This window comes from Miniopterus natalensis, chromosome 17 (genome assembly GCF_054644295.1).
Source record: "Miniopterus natalensis isolate mMinNat1 chromosome 17, mMinNat1.hap1, whole genome shotgun sequence".
Taxonomy (NCBI): Eukaryota; Metazoa; Chordata; class Mammalia; order Chiroptera; family Miniopteridae; genus Miniopterus; species Miniopterus natalensis.
Window position 1 is genome coordinate 17,857,838 of NC_142097.1, and position 25,342 is coordinate 17,883,179.

General features: G+C 35.0%; 1 protein-coding gene across 5 annotated transcripts in view; it reads left to right on the forward strand.

Annotated features, from left to right (window-relative positions):
• NF1 (neurofibromin 1) overlaps nucleotides 1-25,342 on the forward strand; it is a 193,387-nt gene that overhangs the window by 89,056 nt on the left and 78,989 nt on the right. For 4 of the 5 annotated variants that reach the window (XM_087826026.1, XM_087826030.1, XM_087826027.1 and 1 more), the window contains 10 exons: nucleotides 49-260; nucleotides 2,121-2,282; nucleotides 2,421-2,524; nucleotides 4,393-4,528; nucleotides 8,448-8,510; nucleotides 13,009-13,167; nucleotides 13,912-14,009; nucleotides 14,932-15,078; nucleotides 16,465-16,611; nucleotides 20,004-20,114. In XM_087826026.1, the coding sequence (XP_087682152.1) occupies nucleotides 49-260; nucleotides 2,121-2,282; nucleotides 2,421-2,524; nucleotides 4,393-4,528; nucleotides 8,448-8,510; nucleotides 13,009-13,167; nucleotides 13,912-14,009; nucleotides 14,932-15,078; nucleotides 16,465-16,611; nucleotides 20,004-20,114 (1,339 nt within the window). The remainder of the gene's footprint in view (nucleotides 1-48; nucleotides 261-2,120; nucleotides 2,283-2,420; nucleotides 2,525-4,392; nucleotides 4,529-8,447; nucleotides 8,511-13,008; nucleotides 13,168-13,911; nucleotides 14,010-14,931; nucleotides 15,079-16,464; nucleotides 16,612-20,003; nucleotides 20,115-25,342) is intronic. The other variant, XM_087826028.1, reaches the window with a different exon arrangement.

A 25,342-nucleotide genomic window follows, 5' to 3' on the forward strand; every position in this document is an offset into this window, starting at 1 on the left:
TTTCAGCAAGGTGATGTTAGTAAATTTGCATCTATCTGTCCATATCAGGTTTGGGTTATCACAAAGATCTCCAGACAAGAGCTACATTTATGGAAGTGCTGACAAAAATCCTCCAACAAGGCACCGAATTTGACACCCTTGCAGAAACAGTGTTGGCAGATCGGTTTGAGAGACTCGTGGAGCTGGTCACGATGATGGGTGATCAGGGAGAGCTCCCTATAGCTATGGCTCTGGCCAATGTGGTTCCTTGTTCTCAGTGGGTAAGTTCATTAAAAGTGGGAAAGAAAAGTGCCTGCTACATAGCAGATGGTTTAGAATTCATTTGTTCAGTGAATGTTAATTGAATGAATGGCTAAAACTTTAGAGCTGGAAGAGACTTCAGATACTATTTGAGTGGTTTCGAGCTGTGGAGAAGTGGTTGGAGCTTCTATTCCTCACGAGCATTCTTACCTTAAGTATGAGGATGTTGTTCCTCACACTTAAAGTAAAATTCAAACTCCTGACTTGTCCCACTGAGAAATTCCATTTAAACACTGATGAAAAGAAAATTAAAACCACCGATCTGGTCTGGTGTCTTTGTATACTAAATGGGATAATTAGTGTTAAATCTCATATTTAGTTGTAAGTAATGCAAGAACTAGGATTCAAGGCTTGTGCCTATTTACTATCTCAAATTACAACTTTTTTATAATGCATTGTACAATTTTTTAAAATTTAAGCACTCTTACTTGCATTTGAAATTCTGATGTTATGCGTTTTAAACACTGAATACATAATATGACTTTTTGACCTCTTAGTAAAAATTTTCCTAAAACCATACCACTCTTAATAATATATGCTAAAAATTTGGGAATGGATTTTGCTTTCCATGTTAAAAAGCTGTTTAGTTTATATTGTACCAAAAATGATTTCAGTTTAGTAGATTATAACTAATTAGGTAATCTGTCATTTCCTGTAGATTTATTTCTGCTTAAAAGCTGTAGGACCTTACTCCTCATACTTAAAAAGTAAAACTCAAACTCAAACTCTGACCTACAAGGCCGTACCCAGCCTGGGCCCTACTCATCTCTGACATCATCATATGGCATTTCCCTTCCTGTTCACCAAGCTTAAACCACGCTGACTATGAAGCGTGTTAGGGCTATTTGCACGCTCCAGCACTCTTGCTGCTGCCGCCCCCGCTGTCCGGAAGGCTGCTTCCCTGATCTCGTAAATGGCCAACTTCGTGTTCTTCAAGTCTCAGTTCAGGTGCACTTTCTTAGGTGTTTTCTGACCATTCAACCAAAACCACACCCATAGTCATTGTATCACATTACCTTGTTATATTTTCTTTGCAGCATTTATTCCCTATGTGACGTTAATATGTTTGTTCGAGTACTTATTCTAATTCTGCCAGAATGTGAGCTCCATGAGAGCAGAGACCTTGTCCCCTGTTCTCTCTAAATCTCGTCACAGAATGTGTGGTTAAACAGTGATTTATTATCACATCATTTTTCTTGAGTGTACCCAGAAATACTTGACCATGGGGAATCATAAGGGTTATCAACTAGGAATTAGCCGCCCACCCTCACTTTGTACATAAATCTTGCTAATCTCTTGGTTCTGGATGCACCAGGTCTATTTCCTGACTTCTTGCAAACTCTGTAGTCTTTTCATTTTTGTTGTTTCCCTGACTGGCCCATGTTCAGATTTCACTAGTTTCTCTGACCATATGAGAAGAGAGTAGATAGAGTTCTTGTGGTCACCAAAGTCTTATTCTTGCTCACTTGTTTTCTGAGAAAATCATCTGTGTATATCAAACTAAACTCTTTGCCATCATCTTCTGTTTACTCTTTCATTTTGTCACGCAGTTTAAGCAGAATCTGGATTTTTTTCCGTCTTCTGTTAAAGGTTAGGCATCTCCTATCTTTCATCAATTAGTCCTTAGAATTAACAGCTAGGTATATAGGAATATTCATCTATTATAGACATTTGTACACAAATAAATGCCAGGGAAAAAGTAATCAGTCACCATTTACCTCAGTTTAGCTTGTGGGTGTCGATTTTGGATTTGCCTTTCGGTTTCCTGGGTAAGAAAAAATGGGATTGTTCACACTAACACAATTTTGTTTTGTTCTCAGGATGAACTAGCTCGTGTTTTAGTGACTCTATTTGATTCTCGACATTTACTCTACCAACTGCTCTGGAACATGTTTTCTAAGGAAGTAGAATTGGCAGACTCCATGCAGACTCTTTTCCGAGGGAACAGCTTAGCTAGTAAAATAATGACCTTCTGTTTCAAGGTTTGTATCCATTCATCTGTTTTTGTGCAGAGGTATGCCAGACAATGATTATGTACAGAATGTACAGAGCAAAACGTCATCTTTAATGCAAGGTACTTGGATCACACATAATAAATTCCTGCTTGTGTATTTCTTTAGGTATATGGTGCTACCTACCTGCAAAAACTCCTGGATCCTTTATTACGAATTGTGATCACATCATCTGATTGGCAACATGTTAGCTTTGAAGTGGATCCTACCAGGTGTGTCATTCTTTCATCTCCAGCTGCTCTTCATTTTTTCACTACCACTACAATGGTAGAGCCTTGCCCTCACAATTTCTCCTTTGATTCTTAAAATTAGTCTTTAATTATGAAAGTTACATGCAAATACATTTTTCTTAAAAACAATTACAGTTATCATTAAAGGTGTCTTTGACTAGCACTTAGAGAGATTTAGCGCTGTTACTGCTTTAACCTATTCTGTCCCTTTTCAGTGCACTTGCATATATATGTAGTTATAGAAACTATATATTGTAATGTGAGTGCTTAGTATAAATGGTTACACACTGATACATGGTTTTGCAACTTAATCTTTTTAACTGCAGGACTCTGGAGTGATGACTTGAGTGTCCCAAGCATTTATGTAATATGTAAACTAGTATATAAGTAAAAATTACTAGTTAAGAGATTGAAAACAAGTATTTATTCAGTACTTGCTTGGTAACTATACTAGTTTTTGAGGGCAGAAAGATGAGAACTTTCTTCAAGGAGTTTACAGCTATGTATAACAAGCAGTTATAAGTAGTGAGTTTCATAGGGGATGTGTTTTGAGAGTTCAGATTACGCCATTTTGGGAACTTGAGTAAAACTGTGGATTTGATAGCCATTGGGTGAAATTTAAACCCCATAAATAGGCAGGATTATTGTTCCTGTGTTATTGATGAAAAAAACAGAGGCCCAGAGAAGTTAAGTGTCTTGACCAAGGCCATAGTGATCAATCAGTAGTGGTAGAGCTGAAATTTAAACCTAGTAAGCCTGTCCTCTGAATTTCTGCCTTTACTCACAACACCAAGACTTCAGGGGTCATATTGAATTAGCAACACTGATTGAATGGGGGGAGTAATGGAGTACAGCAGGCAAAGGTGACATCACAGGCCACCAGATGACTTGATTGAGACAGTGATGGTGCCATTGACAACATGGGGAACACAGGGTAAGACAGAAGAGTAGGAGGACAAATCATTTAACTTTGGGCAAACTGAATTTTAGGTACTGGTGGGAGGGACACCTAGCAGTTGGAAATATCAGACTGGAGCCCGGCCTGGCATGGCTCAGCGGTTCAGTGTCGACGTAGGATCCAGGTGATCGGGGTTCGATTCCTGGTCAGGGCACTTGCCTGGGTTGCGGGCTAGGCAGCCGATCAATGACTCTCTCTCATCATTGATGTTTCTGTCTCTCTCTCTCCCTCTCCTTTCCTGTCTCTGTAATCATTAAAGATATATTTAAAAAATATATATATCAGACTGGATGTGAAAGGCAGTTCAAAATAGGGGAAACATGAAAGGCCACAAAATATATGAAAGCATGTCTAACTTTACCAGAAGTCATGGAAATAAAAGTTAAAAACATGAGATGCCCTTTCCTACCTCTACTATAGTGAATTTATAAGAATATAAGAATTTTTATACACAATTTTCAAAATTTCTTTCTTTATAGTTGGCTTGTTCAAGTCAAGGTGCCAGCAAAGCCCAAACATTGTGTTTAGCTGACTCTCTCTCATTCTTCTTCTAAACTTATCCTCACCCAGGGAATTTTTCCATTGCTTTACAGAAAGTGGGGTGGGGTGGGGAGACAGAGACAGAGAGAGAGAGAGATCTGTGTGAGAGAGACTCATCGATCGGTTGCCTCCTCATGAGCCCCGATCGGAGCCACCAGAACAGGGGATCGAGCCTGCAGCAGAGGTACATGCCCTTGTCTGGAATCAAACCCAGGACCCTTCAGTCCGCTAGCTGACACTCTAACCACTGATCAAAACTGTCTAGAGCTAGTTGACTATCTCTTAAGGAGTCTTTTTTAAGGAGTTTTTTGTTTGTTTTTAATTTACTTTATCCTTTTGTGTGATTGTATAGGTTAGAACAGTCGGAGATCCTTGAGGAAAACCAGCGTAAACTCCTTCAGATGACTGAAAAGTTCTTCCATGCCATCATCAGTTCCTCTTCAGAATTCCCCCCTCAGCTTCGAAGTGTGTGCCACTGTTTATACCAGGTATGCTTAAGGTTTAGAGATGACCATTTTTAGTCCAAAGCTCAATAAAAAGAATGCTTCACCAAAGAGGAATTTAGGTTCTGATTGTGGATCATTGATAATAACTGAGTCAATTTGGATGAGTAATACATTAAAAATGGTTGGAATTGGATTTGAAAAAAATTAAATATTAGGAGACTGTTTGAAATATTTTAAGGAGGTTTTAAAATAATAAATTTTTCTTGTATTGAGAGCAAGTTTAAAATGCACCTGATCTGTTGGGTATAATGAATGTGGTTGAAATGAGATACATTATGCAATTTTGTTTGTTATCTTTTGCCTAAATTACTCGTAGGGTCTTTAAGGTATGAAGCAGATCTACTCCCTGCTTTTTGCATTGTGAAGCTTGATCTATAATTTTGATTTCTTCATTAATATATAACATGTTTGTGTCAGGTTTTCCCAGGAAGTACTGATCTGTTCATTTTATGTGAAATGCTACTTATAAAATACATTGCACCATCATTTAGATCAAATTATTAGATTTTTTTAAACACTAGCACTGCAAATAATGCCTCTGCCTTCAGATGTCCATAGTCATCTCCTACTTGTTGAGGAAATTAGTTCTGTGTTCTTTTGTGGCTTCCACTGTGTTTTTGAGTTGCATATGCATTCATTCCAAAGGGTAGTAATGCAGTTCCACTAAGCCTGTTTAAACTGCAATTCTGGAAGACACATTAGTGGGTCTGGAGTTTGGAACAGGGGTGGGTATAGGGGAAAGGAATTACTCATTTACCAAAATCCATGCCTTTGTGTCTCTTTCTTTGCAGAGTCATCCCTAGCCATTTGTGCTTTATTTGGGGGCAGGGGTGTTGTTGTTTGTTTGTTTTTTAGCACAGGGTTTCAGTTGCTTAGAGACATTAGCAAGATCAGTGAAGTTACCATTTTTAAAAGCTGTTTCAGGCTGCTCTGTGTGAGCATTTCCCCCATTCCTATTTATAATGATGTATCTGTGGTATCTATAAAAAAAACTTGTCACCATGTACATAGATGGTAAAGCATACTTAGCATTAAAACTCTCAATTTATTATGACTTTTTCTGCCTTTTCAAAATAGTTCAAGGAAGCTTAGGAGAATCCCACATAATTTTTTTCAGATAGTTAAATCTCAAAATAGAGGGTAGTTTAGGTATAACATGAAATTTAATACAGTGCATAATACCTTCTCAAGTTTGGTCATTATTCAGGTTTCTCTTTAAATCTAATTCAGTAAATTTGTTTAAAAAACAAACAAGAAATGGTGAGCACATATTAAAAATAGTCTGAGTCAACTTCTTGGTAGTAACACTTTTCAGAGAGCAAATGGATTTCTAAAGTGGCAGTGGCTTTGACTTTCGCTGATTAAGAGTAAATAGGGCACTGACTACTGATTACACAGTCTAGCAGATTTCAGTAGATATTCTTCATGTAGTTGTCACCCTAAAAGAAAAAATGTTTTTTGTATCATCAGCAAACTTGGAGTTCAGTTTAAGACCATGTTTCTGATAAGGTGAAAGGAACAGGGCTTGGCACTTAGTAAGTACTTAGGTAATATTTAATGAAGGAATAAATTCCCCCATTCCTCCCACGCAAGAAAACAGGATTCTTGGTAGCTTTCATAGTTAGGAAGGGAGGGAAATAGTGAAAATAATTCAGAATATAGAGCCTGGTGATAATTGATGGCTTATTAAACACTGTGTGTTGTGCTTTTTAAAGCAGTCCATAATAAAATATTGTGTATTATAATAAGCCTGAATTATCATATTAAAATTTCACATAAAGTTATTCTCTTTAAGAATACTATTTAAATGCTGTGTCAGTGAATTGTTTTGAAGTATAGGGTAAACTTATTGGAATGTAGAGTGCTGTGGAGCCAAAGGTATACTATGTTATTTGTAAATAAGTTTTTTTAATAAGTGACTAATGACAGAATTTACATTTACTAGATAAAAGTAAAGATAGGAATAAAAGGTACTCTCTCACTGAATCTCCTTCCAAATGAAGTTTTCCCCTTAGCTTGCTCTTTTATTTTTATTCATCTTCCCTCTTCTGGCTTTTTCCTGTCCTTTGACTTTGGCAGTAACATAATGGTACCTTTGTACTTTTATGTTCTCCTGGGAGGAATAGTAGTCAATTGTTTTTTGTTGTTTTTTTCTTTTTCTAATAAACGTGGTTCCTGCTTTGGGACCTACTGGGAAAATTTTTAGAGCTAAGCGAGAATTGTTACTGGCTAATAAACTTCTCTGAGTTTTAGCTCTTTTTACTTGGGTTCATAGTTTTGACCGGTAAGCCTTTTCCAAATCATGCTTTAACCAGATCTCTTATTTTATGTGCTTTCTTGCTTAGTGGAGTGGGTTAAGGTTACATAAGAAGAGCCAGACAACTGTGAACAGTGTAGATTTATAATTAAGACATTTTCTTGTGTATTTCTACTTTTCTTCCTGATAGTTTTGGAATAATGAGAAAATAATTCCCAGCATAGATATTCTTAAGTTATGGTGATAGAATTCTGAGAAAGAGCTAAATATTATGATTTTGAATAGATACTATCTTTTCCCAGTAAATCGGCTTCCCCAAAGAGAAGTAGTTTACACAGATTTTTAAGGTAATAAATGATAGTTACATACCATAATTGAAAAACGTATATAAAAGTGCATTTTTGTAATATCTTTAGTTACTAGTGCTTTATTAGATAGTCTAAAGTTTGTGCCAAAGCTCCATAAGAAAAGGACGGTGTCTTCTTGTTTTACTGTTGCCTCCCGGGCCTGGAGGGTACTAGCAGGTAGATGCACAGTAACTGTTTGGGTGGATGGGTACACAGATGGGTGAGCAAATGTCAAACTGACTTTAAGCCCAGGTTGTTATGGGTTATGGTGTCGGATGCACAGAATTCTTAGGATAAAATGTCATGTATAGTGGATTAAATAATTCTTATTTGTTTTTTAAAATATTTTTAAAGTAATTGTGTGCCTAGTCTAGTTCAAGCAGGAGCCTTTTAATTTTAAAATAACTCTTTGACCTAGAAGCAACTCTGAGAGATGAAACCAATATGTCTCTGTGGGTTTTGGTATGTGTTTTTTTTCCCCCTGTGGTGGTTTTTTAAAAGACATTCTGATAAATGGTCAATTATGTAAAAAATTTGAAGTAGGCTTACAATTTTATCCTATAATTTTCTTTGCGGTTTCTTTACTTTAATATATATTAATGCTTATTTCTAGTTGAGCTGATAACATCCTTCTCCCAAATGTTGCAGAGCTTTTAACCTCCTCTGATTAGAACTATTTCAGGAAGTAGCCTGGAACAGAAAAACATGAAAAATTAAGAGTAATCTTTCTAAAAGAGAGAGGTAGATTGTTAATTCAGAATCTCTAAAGTGAATTTTTCCATTATGTTTAGTCAGATGTTTATTTTTTAATCAGTAGACTTTAAATTAAATTCCAGCTATTGAAAAAAGAACTTTAAGTCAATTGAAGGATACACAGAGAAGTATTTATATATCAAGAAAAAAATCATGTGGACACATAGAAGTGTTTTTATTGTGTGACCTATTTGTAATCAACATTTTATATAAAATTTATCAAAAGCTAGGAATTAACTGAAATGTAAATATTAAATATCCTCAAATCCACTTGGGGAGAGCTCTTCTGTGATTTATAGCCAGAAATAGTAGATATGATTATTTCAACATTTCTTGCTGTTTACTTAGTGCTTTGGCTTAAAAATGTATTAAAAATTGAAATCCAGAAATAAAATTTGTCCCTCTAAATTCAGTTGATTTCTAATTTTTTGTTGATTCCATTTGTGTTACATTGATCATGTAATTTTATGTACAAGCCAACATTGTTTTTGTTGCTGTATGTAGTTGGTGCTGTGACTTGTTTGTGCTCATCTCTGTTCTGTAGGCAACTTGCCACTCCCTACTGAATAAAGCTACAGTAAAAGAAAAAAAGGAAAACAAAAAATCAGTAAGTTTGGAGAACTTTTTATTAGCTGTTTCTTTCAAAGCAAAACAAAAATCTTTTGCTGTTTGTTAAGAACATCTTCACTTCAGCCTATTTGACCTTCACTGTAAAATCATTCTACTAATTCTGGCACAAAATAGCTTTCATTTCAATTAACCCTGGAATTAAGTTACATTGAAACATTCTCTGTGTTCCTTTGGTTTGATTTATCCCAAAGGCATTTGTTGCATTGGATATCTCTGGTCTAATTTTATTATTGTTATTTTTTAAAATTATACATGAATGCAAAAGAAACTTAATTTCAAGGCCTTAGGAAATGCTGACTCTCTTCATTCTTGCTTCTTGTTTGCAGGTAATGCGAGTGGTTTTTTTTCCTAGAGATGAAAGTGTTTCTTAATTGATAGAAGCACATGAAGGGAAAGTATCACTTTCTAAATTTACCTAAAAGTTGCTAAATTTTATTTTTTACTTTTTACATTTTTATCTAGATCACCCCAGCCAGAATTTAGATATTTATTCTTAGATTATAAAAATCCTAATGGCAAACCCACTTTTACCTTAGAGAAAATCATTATTAAACTATTGGGACTGAGAACATAATATTTCTGAAATTACGGAAAACTCAGTAAGTCCACATTGGTATAGAAATACTTCATTTTGCAAACATGATATGAATATACTGCCTGTTTCTAAGAGCTTGCCCTAATAGGAAGAAAATTAGGGTAGTCAAGATAATTTTCTTCCCATGAGTGGAATTTGTCCAAAACATAACATGCATTTATTTTAAATTTGTCATTATCTGTCAGAATGACTTACCCTTATCCAGCAAGCACTGTCTTTGTACATATAATCTAAATGATTTTAGAGAAAGAGGTAAAGAAAACCTTTACGACTCATGTAGGTAGTTAGCTTAAAAGGCATAATTTAGAATAGAGTATACATCTGGTTTCATCTTTCATTCCTTGTCTAAGCTTTACATATAATAAATTTCTGTTTTAAATTCAAAACTCAATTAAAAGGTGGAGACATAGGCTTTTATATCCATTCAATATTTACTTTTTGAGTATGTTAAGTAAAATTGATCAGCTGTGAGCAAATGAATTGGATTGGATGGCCAAACTTGCTTAATAAAAACATTTCCTTCTAATGCTTTTGCCTTCTAATTCTCAGCATACATGGGTTTAACATAATGTACACCATCACTGTTGAAATTAATTTACTGTTTCTAACACTCTCGTTCAGTGTTTTACTAATGCCATTGTGTAGTGTATCACATAAATTAAAATTCAGGCTTTCTGTGTTTCTCTAGAGCATGTTTTCTAGCCTTCCTAACATTGCTTTATTTTTAAGATTTGTCTAAAATTGTTTCTTGAAATGTTGTTTTTTCTTACTAGTGTTATTTTCAAATTTTTTTTTTTAAGTTTCTGAGTGACTCTTAAGTTTTGGAATGTATTTCTCAGCACAGGTGATATGAGGTCCTCATGGGAACAAAGGGAATATAATTGGTAATTTGAGATATTTTAGAATGTGTTTCAAAGTATGAAGACAGTATAGTCATTATAAATTTAAAATGCTGATTTATGCAATTATGGCTTAATAGAATCTAATGATCTTTTAAAAGCAAGCTAACTTTCTTTTGGGGTATGTGTATCATGGATAGGAATATGTAAAATACATAGAGAAAGTTCTGGCTTCTGATACATAGCTGTGTAGTCATGTTATAGATAATTCTGTTTATTAAACTGAAATATATAATGTATAATTAGATCTCCTTTGAGAAGTTAATTGTTTACCTAACCTAGGTAATTAAGTATGTAGGGATATCGATCCTCTTGCTGATGTATAGTTTATGACTGCATTTATTTAGTTCAGTTTTTACTTACGGGAATAGAGCTGACATTTGGCTGGTAACTGGTTTCAGCATACAGACTGGCCCAACTCTGACCTTTATGCAGAATGTCTTTTGGATCCAAATTAGATTTTTACAGATTGAAAAAACCAAACACTTGAGTATATGTATATTATGAGGCAAAACTACATTGGTGTTAATTAGTGGTGAAAGAAAAGGAAGTATTTATTGACATTTATTACATTTTATCAGGTTTTAGTTCTCAAATATAGTGATACTATCATCAGTGAAATACGTATTAGGTGATACATGAAACAATGTGTGTTCCTGATGTGTGGATTCTCTGAGTTCTGAAATGAATTATTTTTGAAGATGTGGAAGATAGCGAAGGTGTAGTACTTTAGTGTATTCTCCCTTTGGTAAATAATTCACTTAAATTTTCATTAAATTCTGAGACTGAGTAATATTAAGTATAAATCAGGTATAAATGTGAGTCATATGTTAAAACTTTTTTGTCCTAGAGAAAACCAGTAAATAGCTACTTTCAAAATGTATTTAAAAAGAACTCTCCATGTGCATGTAAGTTACTGATTTTTATAAGATACTTTCATAGCAGGTTAGTATTTTATAAATTAACTGGTTATTTGGAAACCAAACTCTACCTTTCAGCTTTTAAAAACCATTTCAGGGTTTGAATGTATTAATATATGCTAATACATATTTTTTTTAAATCAAACAACCTATTTGAAGTTAAATATGAAGTTTTTAATACTCTTCCTTTTTGCTAACTCACTCCTTAAAGGCTTTAAAATTTTGTAGGTTTGCTGATATATTTCTTCTGTTTTAAGATTAAATTTTGGGAGTTCTAAAAGAGCCTCTCAGTAGCAGTGGTGGTCTAGGAACATTCTGAAACTGTATGAAGAACCCTTTCTGTGAGGTATATATTCATTTTTCTGTTCCTATTCCTCCAACGGTTAAACACCGTACTAGAGTGTAAAAGCACTCGAGTATTCTTACTTCTACTTCTAAAACTGTATTCATCTAAAAATAACTCTAAAACAGTACTTAAGTTTGAAAACCACTCTACTAGTGCTGCTATATTTAGCTGCGTTCACCAGCTTCCCCTTATTTAAGTGTAAGGTGGTTCTTCATGCAGTGTCACTCCAAGTACTGTAACACAAGGAAAGCTTTCTGAGCTCTATCATAAAGGAAGGTGAGAATATACTGTAACTCACCTCTTATGAAGATTTTCTTTGGCTAAAAAAAAAAATCACTTTCTAAAGTCTTATTTCTACTAATTCCCTATCAGATATGGTAGAAAATTATTTTGAGATTTTAGGCAGTGAATTAAGAACACATTTAAAATGTATACCACATGGAACATTAGAGGGAACAGAATGAAATGAAATTGTCCTTAAGCTTTCCAGAGTTAGTCTGGATTTAGTGAGCCATGTGATTTCATGAGCAGATGTATTACTTCATTGAGGCATTGTGACGAAAACTAGAGTTATGTGAGATTCTGCACATAAGTCCCATTTCTCATTTTTCACCAGTATCCTTTGACATGTAGGCTCATCCCTGAAATCCCAGAATACTGAGTGGAGTGCTGTGGCTTCACCATTATAGTTACCACTGCTTTAAGCAGCAGCTGGCCATACGAAGCACGAAACGTTGTAGAAATTAAAATGTTACATAAGTGTTCTTTTAAAATAAATGTGTTTGTATCATCTGTCAAAAATGTAAATTTCAAAATCATTTTCATGTTCAAGCAGGAAGCATTAGGATGCGATGGGAGCTGAGACAGTTTCATAACTTTCTTCATCTAATCCAATCTGTTACTTTACCTTCAAAGTAGAATGTTTTATAAAGAGAGAAATAAATTCATTTCAAATATTGGGCTCACATTATTTTTCAGTGTGGGCAGCCATTTCTTGAATCCTTTTTAATGTATATATTTGACAGAATTATAAATTGAGGTTACACATAGGGGTTCTTTTTTCTGTTGCTGGGATCCTTTTTTCTTTTAGGTCCCAAGATACATGGTTTAAATAATAGGTAGGTCATTATATTATAAAGCATTCTGATGAAGAAAGGAACTGGTAATAATGTTACTTGTAAGTAAGTTTTTTCTCTTGATAGGAGTCTAAGAAAACTAAGTTTTGTTTTGTACATGGAAAGCATTTTGCTCAAGAAATTTAATTGTACCTGGTATACAACAAAACGTAAGTATTTACTGTTAGGTATTAGATGTTTAAGGGATGTGCTGTTGAAAACTTAGCTACATCTTAAGAGTTGACCATACTCTCGTGTCTATTAATCTTTGTGAAAATTTGGTCTGCTTTTGTTACTCATCAAACCTGCAGTATAAACAATAAAATTAAGATCTTTTTTCAGGTCTCTTCTACACAACTCGTTCATGAGATTTTTCTTTTTTCTTAGATATCTTTATTGTGCCTTAAAATTATGGAAGGCAAGAATTGAAGATGAAATTTATTTACTGATGTTTTGGGAGTAGGAAAAAATAGAAATGTGTTGTTCACAAGGATTGGTTTAGTCAGAGCTTTTGTGCAAAGATTGACTTTCAGGTTCTTTCTTCCCTATTCCTTGTTTTAATTCAAACCACATGTTCAATTCTCAACTCCTTGTTTTTAGGTGGTTAGCCAGCGTTTCCCTCAGAACAGCATCGGTGCAGTAGGAAGTGCCATGTTCCTCAGATTTATCAATCCTGCCATTGTCTCACCATATGAAGCAGGGATTTTAGATAAAAAGCCACCACCTAGAATCGAAAGGGGCTTGAAGTTAATGTCAAAGGTGAAGAATTATTTTGATGATCTGTTTTAAATTTCTCTTTCAATTAAAATTTTAGAGTTTCATGTTCACTGTATTTCCTCTTGAGTTTGTTTGAAATGCCCAATAGTTTTCACTTACATGTGTTTGTTTTATTTTTGTCTGTATCACAAAGGAATTCATTAGACTGATAGCTGGGTCTTACTATCAAGAGAAAATATTTTAGAAAATGCCTTCTTAAAATAGTTTTCCATGTCATCATACTGGAAATTCTGAAATGGAGACCAAAATGTGTACTGTATGATTTTTTTTGTTAAAAAATACATCAAGAAAAATTTTTTAAAATATATCTTTATAGATATCAGAGAGAGGAAGGGAGGCGGGAGAGAGAGAGAGAGAGTCATTGACCAGCTGCCTCCTGCACGCCCCCAACGGGATCGAGCCCGCAACCCGGGCATGTGCCCTAACCAGGAATCGAACCACAATCTCCTGAATCATAGGTCGATGTTCAACCACTGAGCCACTCCAGCTGGGCTAAAATTTTTTAATATGTATTTTATAAAGGTAAATATTTCTGTGCATATATAATAATTATGTTTGGGAAAGAATAGAAACAACTCCTAGCATTGATAGAATGAGGATAATTTATTTTACCCACCAGTAGAAATTATATCAATGAGAAAATTCATGTTTTTTAATGAATATACAAATGTGTAGACTTCATACAATAAATAATCTGATTCTTCATTACCTTGTTTCATTGTTTAGATACTTCAGAGTATTGCCAATCATGTTCTCTTCACAAAAGAAGAGCACATGCGGCCTTTTAATGATTTTGTGAAAAGCAACTTTGATGCAGCACGAAGGTAAGTGCCTGCCACTTAATTGATTGCTTTCTTTGAATCAGATATTTTCAACTTCAGTCCATATACTTGTGGAGGTTTTTTCTTTTCCCTCTCTAGGTCAAGAACATAGTTAATCTTATTTTGCTATAAAAGACAGTGATGAAGTAAATGCATATTTTTTATAATTTGGTAGTGATTTCCATATGTCAAAACCTGGAGGAATATTTGACATATGACTAAAATAAAAGACTTAAGGGTCCTACATTATGGAGCAGAGGAAGAAGAAAAAGATTCCTTTTACTAAAGATAATGCATAACAATGTAAAATCACAATTTTTTTGATGTTAGAATATTTTTGATACTTTAGGTTGGAAGTGTGTCTGAACTAAAATATTATTATTGCAGCCAAGTAATGCAGATGTATATACTTTTATTCATGAGTAACTGGACAACCTTTGAACATTTATGATTTTAGAGAACTTGAGATCTTTTAGGTTTCCATCACTAAGTAGTTGCTTTCTGTTTATTTCTGAGTTGTTGGTTTACCTGTAAACTAGGGATTGACTATCCATAGAAAGATAAGAAAGTCAAGGCTCTGATCCTGGCTGTGACCTAACAGGTGATATGATTTGGGATAGGTCTTGTGTCTTGTCTGGGTCTCCATTTCCTCATCTGTAAGTTACTGGCTTCTCTTCAAAGCCTCATCCATCTACATTTTGTTTTTGTCTGACTTCAGAGCCCACTCTAAAGCTGTAGCCAGGTATCAGAAATGGAAAACCAGATTCCTGCTTGTCCTTTCTTTTCTCGTTTAATGACAGTCACATGTGTGAATAAGCCCTCTATATTTGTAATATCAGTTATTTCATAAAGTTGCTTTATATAAATTTAATTCAAACAAATATGTGTCTGGTTTTAAAATTCTAATGATTTTGTATTTTTGAAGGTTTTTCCTTGACATAGCATCTGATTGTCCTACAAGCGATGCAGTAAATCATAGTCTTTCCTTCATCAGTGATGGCAATGTGCTTGCTTTACATCGTCTGCTCTGGAACAATCAGGAGAAAATTGGCCAGTATCTTTCCAGCAACAGGTAGGATTTCCCAGTCATGGGCATATTGAAACTTCCCAGTTTATATTAATAAAATTACTGGTCATGATTAATGCTTTTTACTTTGCATCCTCTGAGAATAAGAATATGGTTTGGAAAAAGAACTGTAGAAATGTAGACTTTTTCTAAAAATATGTAGGCAAAAGGTTAAATCATTAAATGATCAACAGGCCTACCTGGGTGCTACAGAGGTGTTGTTGTTTTTAAATGGTAAGCTAGGAAATCACAAATTAGCCCTTTGGATGTTTTGGTTTGCAACAAGACAGAAGTTTAAATTTACTAGAAGAGTATTGGCATCTGAATCTGAAGAGCAGCATACAAAAATAGTGTAGAACATAGTACAACAGAGACCCATATCTACCACCTAGGTTTAACACTTACTTTGCTATATTACTTCAGATCTTTATATTTTATTTCTTTGGGAGAAAAGATAATACTTCTTTCTATATAACTGACAAAATGAGGAAATTACAGGTATATATATCATAGGTATATGTAATACAGTTTTGTGTGTTTTCAAATTTTATAGACATATATTGAATATAGTCTTTTCACACAGTATTCTGTTTGATATGTCGTATTTATTTAGCTTATCTTGGTATTTCATTGAATGACTATCACAACTTATTTTTGCATTTCCTAATTGATGGATACTTAGGTTTGTTTCCTGTTTTTAATTGTTTTAAATAGTAATGTAATAAGTTATTCCATACTTGTTTCCTTGTGTGTTACCTAGATGTGTAAATGCTGCATTCTGGGGTATACACAGCCTCAACTTTACTAGATACCACCACATTGCTTTTCAAAGTGTATATGCTAATTTACACTTTGACTAGCACTATGTGATAGTACCTCTTTATACACATTCTCACTAGACTTTGGCATTAGCAGACTTCATCATTTTTGCCAATTTGATGTTTGTGAAATAGTATCTTGTTGTTTTTACATAGTTTTAAATATTTAGTAGTTATTGAAAATCCTTATTTACCCTGGTTAAGCAGAAATACATATCAGGTACAACGTGTCTACTTCCTAAATAATTCTTTTTCAAAATGGATTTTTTTTTTATCCTTCGAAAAAGTGGGTCAGAAGGTTATTTTTACTTACACATTGTCTGTTTAATGGTAATGGATTAAGAATACTAGGAAAAAAGACTTGTTATGTAAATTTTGTTGTTCAGGGTGTGGTCATTACTTCTAAGATGTCTCAGTGTATACTTATAACCCCTGACATCTTTTTGGTGCTATTTGCAAATCATTAGAAACCCTGAGCTGATAGTAAAAAGAAAGCAATGAACGACCATCTAAAGCAATGTGTTCTGCTACGTGTGAACTGCTACTTTTTTTCTAAGTAGTTTGCTATATCTAGGGATCACAAAGCTGTTGGAAGACGACCTTTTGATAAGATGGCAACACTTCTTGCATACCTGGGTCCTCCAGAGCACAAGCCTGTTGCTGATACACACTGGTCCAGCCTTAATCTTACCAGTTCAAAGTTTGAGGAATTTATGACTAGGTAAAGTACCACCTTGATTGCTTTCTTTTTGGTTGAGGTGCAAGGTTTACTACAAGGCCAGTTGTTAGATATGCTTGTATTTTTGATAGAGGATTATCAGGAAAGATGTATCTAATCACATTGCCATGTTTGGGGATTTAGCTTTTCTCTTACTCTTTATATTGTTGAAATGTGCTTTGTTTTATAATTGATTTTCTTATAAAAATAATAGTATCTTATTGAATAGTACTTTGTCATGTTGCTTTGAGGTGTTTTTGCATTAATACTTACAAGGGAGGGCGGATAACATTATTTTCATATCATAGTTAAAGAAAATACAATAATACTGTAGTAGCTATTTATGGGGCCAGGTGGGTACTTGAAGTATTGGGAGGATGACTTTGTAAAATATGATTGTTTAACCACTATGCTGTACACCTGAAACTAATGCAGAATAATATTGAATTTAAACTGTAATTGAAATATTTAAAAAAAAAACGCTCCAAGATTCCACATCTAATTCATAGGTCCTTTGATTCTAAGTGCTGAACTCTTTATAACACCCTAACACTTTTCAGAACCCTCCTAAAAGTTAATGGTGTTTAGATTGAGTCTCAAAAAATTACTATACTTCAGTATTGCTAAAAATTTCTGTAGACATTTCTTTTGAATATCATTTAGAGGGATTTAGTTTGTAAGCTAAAAGATCCTTGTTGTTAGATATTCAGCTCTAACGTTATAGTGAAGGTAGTGCTGAATCCTTTAGTCTTTAAAGTACCTTTCATAGCACTTTACACTAAGTCCCTTAGTATGTGCTTCATAGTGACTGTGGGTTAAGTGTTTTGTTCATAGCATGTGCCAGAAGCAGAAAGAAAAAAGCAGAATCTGATATTCAGAAGTTAATTCACGTTAAAGATTTGCTATAATGGGCCTTGCATTGTAAGTGGCTGTTATTAATCATATTACATTTACAGTAGTTCCCCCTTATCCACATTATAACTTTCCACAGTTTCAGTTACCTATGATCAAACACACTCTGAAAGCACTAAATGAAAAATTCCTGAAATAAACAATTCATAAGTTTTAAATTATACGTTGTTCTTAGTAGTGTGATGAAATCTCACACCTTCCTGCTCTGTCCTTCCTGGGATGTGAATCACCCCTTTGTTGAGTGTATCCATGCTGTATACACTGCCTACCTGTTAGTTAGTAGCCATCTTGGTTACCAGATCGACTGTTGTGGTCTTGCAGTGCTCATATTCAAGTAATCCTTATTTTACTTAATAATAAACACAAAGCCATTCACATAACTTTTATTATAGTATATTATAATTTTTCTATTTTATTATTAGTTATTGTTAATCTCTTACTGTGCCTAATTTATAAATTAACTTTATTACAGGTATGTATGTATAGGAAGAAAACATAGTATATATAAGGTTTGGTATTATTTGTGCTTTCAGGCATCCACTAGGGGTCTTGGAACGTGTACCCTGGAAATAAGGGGGAGCTACTGTAGGTCAAAGTTCTGTACACATGATTCCAATTCTTTGATATTGTTAAAAATGTACGCATATATAACAGTCTCCTTTCTAGCCTAATGTTTATGTTTAGCTCTATAATATTTTTCTCAGTGTAACAGATATTTATTCCTATTAATTAAAGGAATATTTTCCACACAAAACTTCCATATTACTTTATTGAAAATTACATAATACAAAAATGTAAAACTTTTAAAATTTCTTGTTTTAAAAAAAACATGTCTTTATTGATTTCAAAGAGAGGAAAGGAGGGGGAAAGAGAGAGATAGAAACATTATTGATGAGATAGTCACTGATCGGCTGCCTAGCCCGCAACCTGGGCATGTGCCCTAACCGGGAATCGAACCCCGATCTCCTGGATCCTAGGTCAATGCTCAACCGCTGAGCTGAGCCCGACCGGGCAAAAGTATTTTTATTCAACATTTCCCAGGATGTCCTAGCCATTTTTCCATTTTTCTAAGGAAACCGCCTTATTAGCCCTTTTACCGAAGACCCTACCTTCCATTACGAAACAATCCCCTGCGTTTTGAAGACTGACTGATCTAATATGTGTAAGATACTTAGAACAGTGTCTGATGTATACATATAAAATATTTAATAAATGTTAGGTGTTATTTTTGCTGTCTTCTAAGTTCCCATTAATGTTCTTTAAGACCCATTTTTCTTTTTTAAAAATGAGGGTAGTTTTATAATTTTCTCAATTATAAAAATTAAAATTGTTAAATTATTTAAAACAAATCTAAAGAAAAGTTTTTAAAAATTCTGTCTTTTACCTCTTAGAGATAATTCCATTAACAGTTGGCAAATAGCCTCCCAGTCATTTATGCACATGTGTACCTATTGCCTTTATCAAATAATATTTAGGTTGTTTCCATTAATATTTAATAAATGTTGACCTGGTACCAGCAACATGATGGACTGAGATAATATAATTTCTCCTCCCCATTGGGCCCCCAAATAGAAGACACACAGAAATATTAGGTAAAAGAAAAAATATTTTTAAAATAAAAATTTTAAGAATACATAGCTGGAAGATAATTTCTGAGCACATTAACTAGCATACAGTCAGGACAGAGAGAGAAAGAAACGGGAAATATGAAAGAGGTTACCAGATGCAGATGATGGAATAAGAAGGTCCAGCGTGTCTAGTAGGTGTTTCAGAAATAGAACTTAGAATAGTTAAGAGGTAATATTTGAAGAGGTAACAGGTGAGAATTTTCCAAGGTTGGTGAATGACATAAATCTTCAGGTTAAAGACACATACTGAATGTTGAGCAGAATAAATGAAACTTAAGATCATGCTTTTTTTCAGAAATAAATACATATGAGAATTGAATATATGCTAAGAGTGGTATTCAGAATCAGGGAGATTAGAATGGACTATTAATACATGGTGATGGTACAACTGAGGAACCATCTGAGAAAAGGTGTTCATGCCATTCATGAGAATAAACTCCCATGAAGAAGAAAATATGGGCAAAGGAAGGCCTTTTTCACTAATTCAAAATCAATAAACCTGAAAAGAAAAGGTTGATAAACTGAACTCTTAAAAATCAACCAATAAATACTCAGAAACTTCTGTCTAGAAAAAAAGTAGCATGATTAAAAATAATGCTATGGTTAATATCCCTTTCCACTAGCTTTCTTAGGATAGCCCTAGGAACCATTCTTCGTGGCTCAGAGTAATAACACTTTGAAAACTTTGGTACCTGTTGCCAAATGGCCCTTCAGAGAGGGGGAGAGAGATACACTGCCTCCCTCTCTCAATATTTTATCATTTTGCATGTTTTGTCAGTCCATTTGTAGATCTTTTTAAGTACTCAGCAGACAGTGTAAAGCCTGTGTGACGCATCCTGTTCTTTTTCCTTGCAGGCATCAAGTACACGAAAAAGAAGAGTTCAAGGCTTTGAAAACGTTAAGTATTTTCTACCAAGCCGGGACTTCCAAAGCTGGGAATCCTATATTTTATTATGTTGCACGAAGGTAAGAAATACTATGTTGTAGTTTCTTTTAACAGAATTTAAAAAACGATAGCAAATGTAGAGAGACAGTGAGTTTGGTTTTTCCCATTTAACTTTACTAGAATTGAAAACAGATTTACATGGGAGAATATAGCTAGAAAAATAGTCATCCTGTCCCAAAATGATGCTCAGCGTATTAGCAATTGCTTTTCATACTACCTATTTTATATTGGCTTCTCTATCCTACATCAGTTTTTTTATACTACCTAAAATGGATTAATTACCAAGAGTAGAAAAGCACACAGAATCTTTTGTTTTCATTTGTATTCTGATTAAATAATATCCATGTACCTGGGCTGCAGGTTTGCTCCCTGCCCCAGCTCAGGGCGAGTGCAGGAGGCAGCTGGTCGATATGTCTCTCTCACATCGATGTTTCTCTCTCCTCCTTTCTCCCCCGCCCCCTCCCTTACTCTCTCTCTGAAAAGCAATGGAAAAAATATCCTCAGGTGAGGATTAACAACAAAAAAGTTATATCCACACACGATAATCAGGAACTTTTTTAAAAGCAGAAATGAAACTTTAAGTGTCTGTTTCTAAGTACTGTCACTAATATACTGTGTGAGACAGCATCAGTTTGATTTAGCAGAGAAGCTGTGGGAAATTTCTATAACGATGGCATAGGTGACAGCTTGGAAACGGAGTGTGCTTAGTCATGCTTCCTTCAATTAAGGCTAGTTCCTAGAAAGCTTTTCTGGAAATGCTGTGAACTCCTTCTTAACAATAGGTATGGTGCTTGCATTGCTTCCCCTTCCATTGTTTTTTCTTTCTGCTTCATTCAGCCTTTTTTTGAGAACTCATTTGTGACATTATTTGGTCAGTTTTACGTCTTCCCATTTAGCACGACATAAACTCATGGGTAATTGAATCTTGGAGACAATGCGATGTAATAGAGCAGCCACTGACTTCGGAATCTCCAGGACTGTTTAGTCTTAGTTTTGCTATTCACTTGCTGTAGGAATTAATCTTAACTTGAGGAATTATGTCAGCAGACTTAATAGCCATGGGAGGCAAAAGCTTGGCAGTGTGTAGAAAACAAATGGAGGCTGAGAAATAATGGGAAAAGAGTGAAGAAAGGAAGGTGGAAGATGGGAAACGCACTGAATCAGATAATTCAAACAGCCAAGAAGTCCCAAGAACTGGGATGTTAGGGTGTCAGGAAAGTATAGAAACTTGCATTTATCCTTAGCTTTTCTCTCTGACAACTCTGAGTAATGTCTCTTCACCATCTCATGAGAATCATCTCTCCAGCTTTATCTTAGTTGCTGTTTCTAAATTGCCTAAGGTAACTTTTTTTTACAAAATGTTTATAAATGTTTTACAATATTTATATTCTAACCCTAACGTTTAATACAATCAGTGTATTTTGACTTTCACTTATTTGGCCAAGTAATGAAAAGTGCAATATTGGTGGGAGAGGTAGATAGATGTGTGTCCTCCACACCCGTTAAATTCTTACTAGTTTGTAAATAGCAGAGATTTCTTGGAAACCTCAAAGGAGGGTAATTTCTTCAGGATCAGATACCATAAGATTGTCTGCGATGATCTGGAAAGACCAAATGAAAGTAAAGTGGGCCTGATGCATATACCCTCTGGGATTTCCAGGAACCTATATAATATGGTGACTTGAGAGTGCTGAGGATTCCCAGCTCTACTGCTTATTAGCTGCATAATCTTAGACAAGTTAATTTTTCTGAGTCTGTTTCTTCATATGTTTAAAAAAAATGGGGGGAAGGTGCTTATAAAAACGATGCTGTTTACCTCTCCTATGAAGTATTTTGTGACCTATAAAATTCTATACAGAGTATGTTTGAGATTTTCTTTTATTTTTTTACTTTTTGTTTATTTTTCTATATGACTCTGCTGTGAATCTTAGATTTTAATCCTTTCAGTTTATTACTTAGACTTACTAGAGCTCTTCCTGGCCTACATTTTCACTTGGTGTGAAGCCTTAGCTCCAGGACAGAAGAGTACACAGTGGCTCAGAGCAGAGAGCCCAGTTCTTCCACTGTACAAGTCCAGGAGAGAGCGAGGGCCTTATCTCTATACAGCTAACTTTGTCAAAGAACACTTGGGTTTGACTTCTCTTTTGATAGGAAATGTTTCTGGAGGAAATAAATGTTACTGAGGTAATAAAGGAGTTATTAACTGGGGCTGAAGCTGAAAGGATACATAAAGAGGAAAGTCATGCTGCAGAGTAGTGTGTGTGTGTGTGTGTGTGTGTGTGTGCACATGCAATACGTATAGACTGAGAAATGTGTGAAAAGTATACACATTAAAGTACCCTTTGTTAGTTCATGTCTTCTGAGCTGTGAGTTTCATTCTCACAGATAGTTCGCAGACATTTCAGACTTATAATGTCCAAAACGTAATTCAGTGTATGTTCAAATCAGCTTCTTCACACCATATTTTCTTTCTCAATAGCATGGCCATTTCTTCCCATTCTTTGAAACCCCAATCATTTAAAATTCTTCCCTCTTTTATCTTTCTCATTCTCAGTTGCTGAGTTTTGATTTTAGGATGAGATCTTGACACATCAATGAAGTTGTTTTGGTTAGGCCTTTGTTATTGCAAAGAAGTTATTCTCTCAAGAAGGTAGGCCTCCAAGAAGACATGAAGTAAAGTTGATCCTGCCCAGGTGTAGACAGTACTGGCTGTCTGTTATGCCCTTTGACTCTCTCTTGGCTTCATGTTCAACTCTGCCTAATGATTTTCCTCTTTATGTATCCTTTCAGCTTCAGCCCCAGTTAACTTCTTTATTACCTCAGTACTGCACACTTCAAATTCCAGAAAGGGACTGTGACTCAGCTAAAAAAAAGTCTTTGGCAAAACATTTAATGCTAGGTTTTGGCCAGCCAGTAGATTTCTGGCTATCTTTAAGTCAGCAACATGCTCCTAGCCCAGCAGCCTTGTGATCAGGAGTTGTCCTTAGGTATGTGTTTCAATTTTTTTTTTTTAAGTTGGATCTGAATGGTTTAATGTTAATTTTAGGTACCTTGCAGATATATTTTGAAACCATTTTTCCCCACTCTCATCATGGAGACTCTCATATTAGCTCTTACCTGTACTAATGCAGCATTATCCTCCTATTCCTAATCCCCAGATAACTACTTTCAGTTCATGTTAACATTGCTTTTGGAGGAGGTTCCCAGTACAAAACTAATTTTGTCTCTTTCAGTGTGTTAAGTAGCACCATTGACTCCCCATATAAAGCCCAGGTTCTATTATCAGGCATGCAAGGAAAGGGCTCCTTAATTTTGACCTTATTTAATTTCTTATCTTTTCTTGCTATTTGCTCTTATATACTTATGCTCCTGCCCAGTAGTAGTTTAAGTGCCATAAATACAAGGACAATTGTTGCAGTGTTGTTTATAGTGTGTGTGTGTGTTTCTCAAAACGGAAATTGTTGAATAAATGATAGGTCTCTATTATGGAGTAATATACAATGTGTTAAAGTTTATTTTGCTTGTTACAAGTGACAAAAACAGAATTCGAACTTGTATAAGCCAAAAGGAATATCAGTTGGCACATGAGACTACATGGAGAGCTTAGAGCAGTGTCATCTGGAGAACACCTCTCTTCTCTGTCTCTTGACTCTACTTTCTTTGTGTTGATTTTATTCCGAAGCTATGGCCAGCAGTGGTTTGTGTTCCCCCAGCTTAACAACCCCAGTGGAAAAATACCTGTTTCCCAGTAGTTATAGCAAAAGTACTGGTCTTATTGGCTGGCTTAAGTCACATGTTAATTCCTGAGGCAATCACTATGGGGGGGCAGGAATTTCATGGTTGTCTAGGCATGAATTATGTGCCCATTACTGGAGCTCAGTGGTGAAACCAGCCCTACTCAAGTTGCACGAACTGAAAAGAGGATTATGGGGACAGGGTTTCCCAAGGGAAAGCTGGACTGCCCATACCAGGATGAGGAAGAATGGACTCTGAGCTGGGAAAAGTAACAGAAGTCCTCTAATGCCGCTTTTAAAGACCTAGAAGGATGATTCTGACACTTATCGTACAAAGTAGAGTAGTATGTGTGTGTAATACCTATAGACTGAGAAATGTGTGAAAGTATACACATTAAACTGCTCACATTGTTTGTCTTCGGGGAGTCTGATTGGAGAAGGTAGAGGACCAATTTTAATATTTCTGTTATATATCTCTATACTGTTAGACTTGTTGCCAAGAGCACATATTGTTTTGTAAGAATAATTAAAAATATAAAACTTGCCCGGCCAGGCGTGGCTCAGCGGTTGAACATCAACCTAGGATCCAGGCGATCGGGCTTTGATTCCCGGTCAGGGCACATGCCCGGGTTGCGGGCTAGGCAACTGATCAATGACTCTCTCATCATTGATGTTTCTGTCTCTCTCTCTCCCTCCTTTACTCTCTCTGAAATCAATAAAGATATTAAAATATATATATATATGTATATGTGTGTGTGTGATATACATATACATATATATATATATATATATATATATATATATATATATATATAAAACCTTAAACGTTACATTGAAGAGTTTTCCTCTTGAATATTGAAATACCTGGCAATTGCTTTTTGGGTGGTTCTAGTTATAATAATAGCTAACATTTACTGAGTGCCCTCTCTGCATCAGATAAACTGTGCATATTATATAATTTTTCATTTACCCCTTACAACAACCTTCTGAGGTGTTGTTAGTAACAGTGATTGACATGTGTATAAACTGAAACCTAGAGCAGTTGTTAGTGATTCCCAAACAGAATGCCTGGAGAATTCAAACAAGCCAGCCCTACTTTGGGCTGCCAAGTCAAAATATCAGGGGTAGAGCCTAATCTATATATTTAACAGGGACCCCAAGTATGATCCATTTGTAGTCAACTGATTACCGAAGTTTGTTTGGGAATCCCACTGGTTTGTGTATTTAACTCATGGGAGCACAACTAGTAAAGAATCAGAGTTGGGTTTTAAACCTGAATAACTTCACCATCAATAGCATGGTTATTATCACTGTTAAAATTCTATACTAGGTTTTGGGGTTAGATTAACCTTTGTAGAACAGCATGAAAATCTCACCAATAGGGAAGAATTCTGAATTCTAGACATCTGATTTACAAATGACTTTTTGAAATACAAATACAAAACAAAGGTTTACTCAAAGCAAGAGAATCTTTTCATTGGAGCAGCTGAATTAATGCATTACAAAGGTTAGCA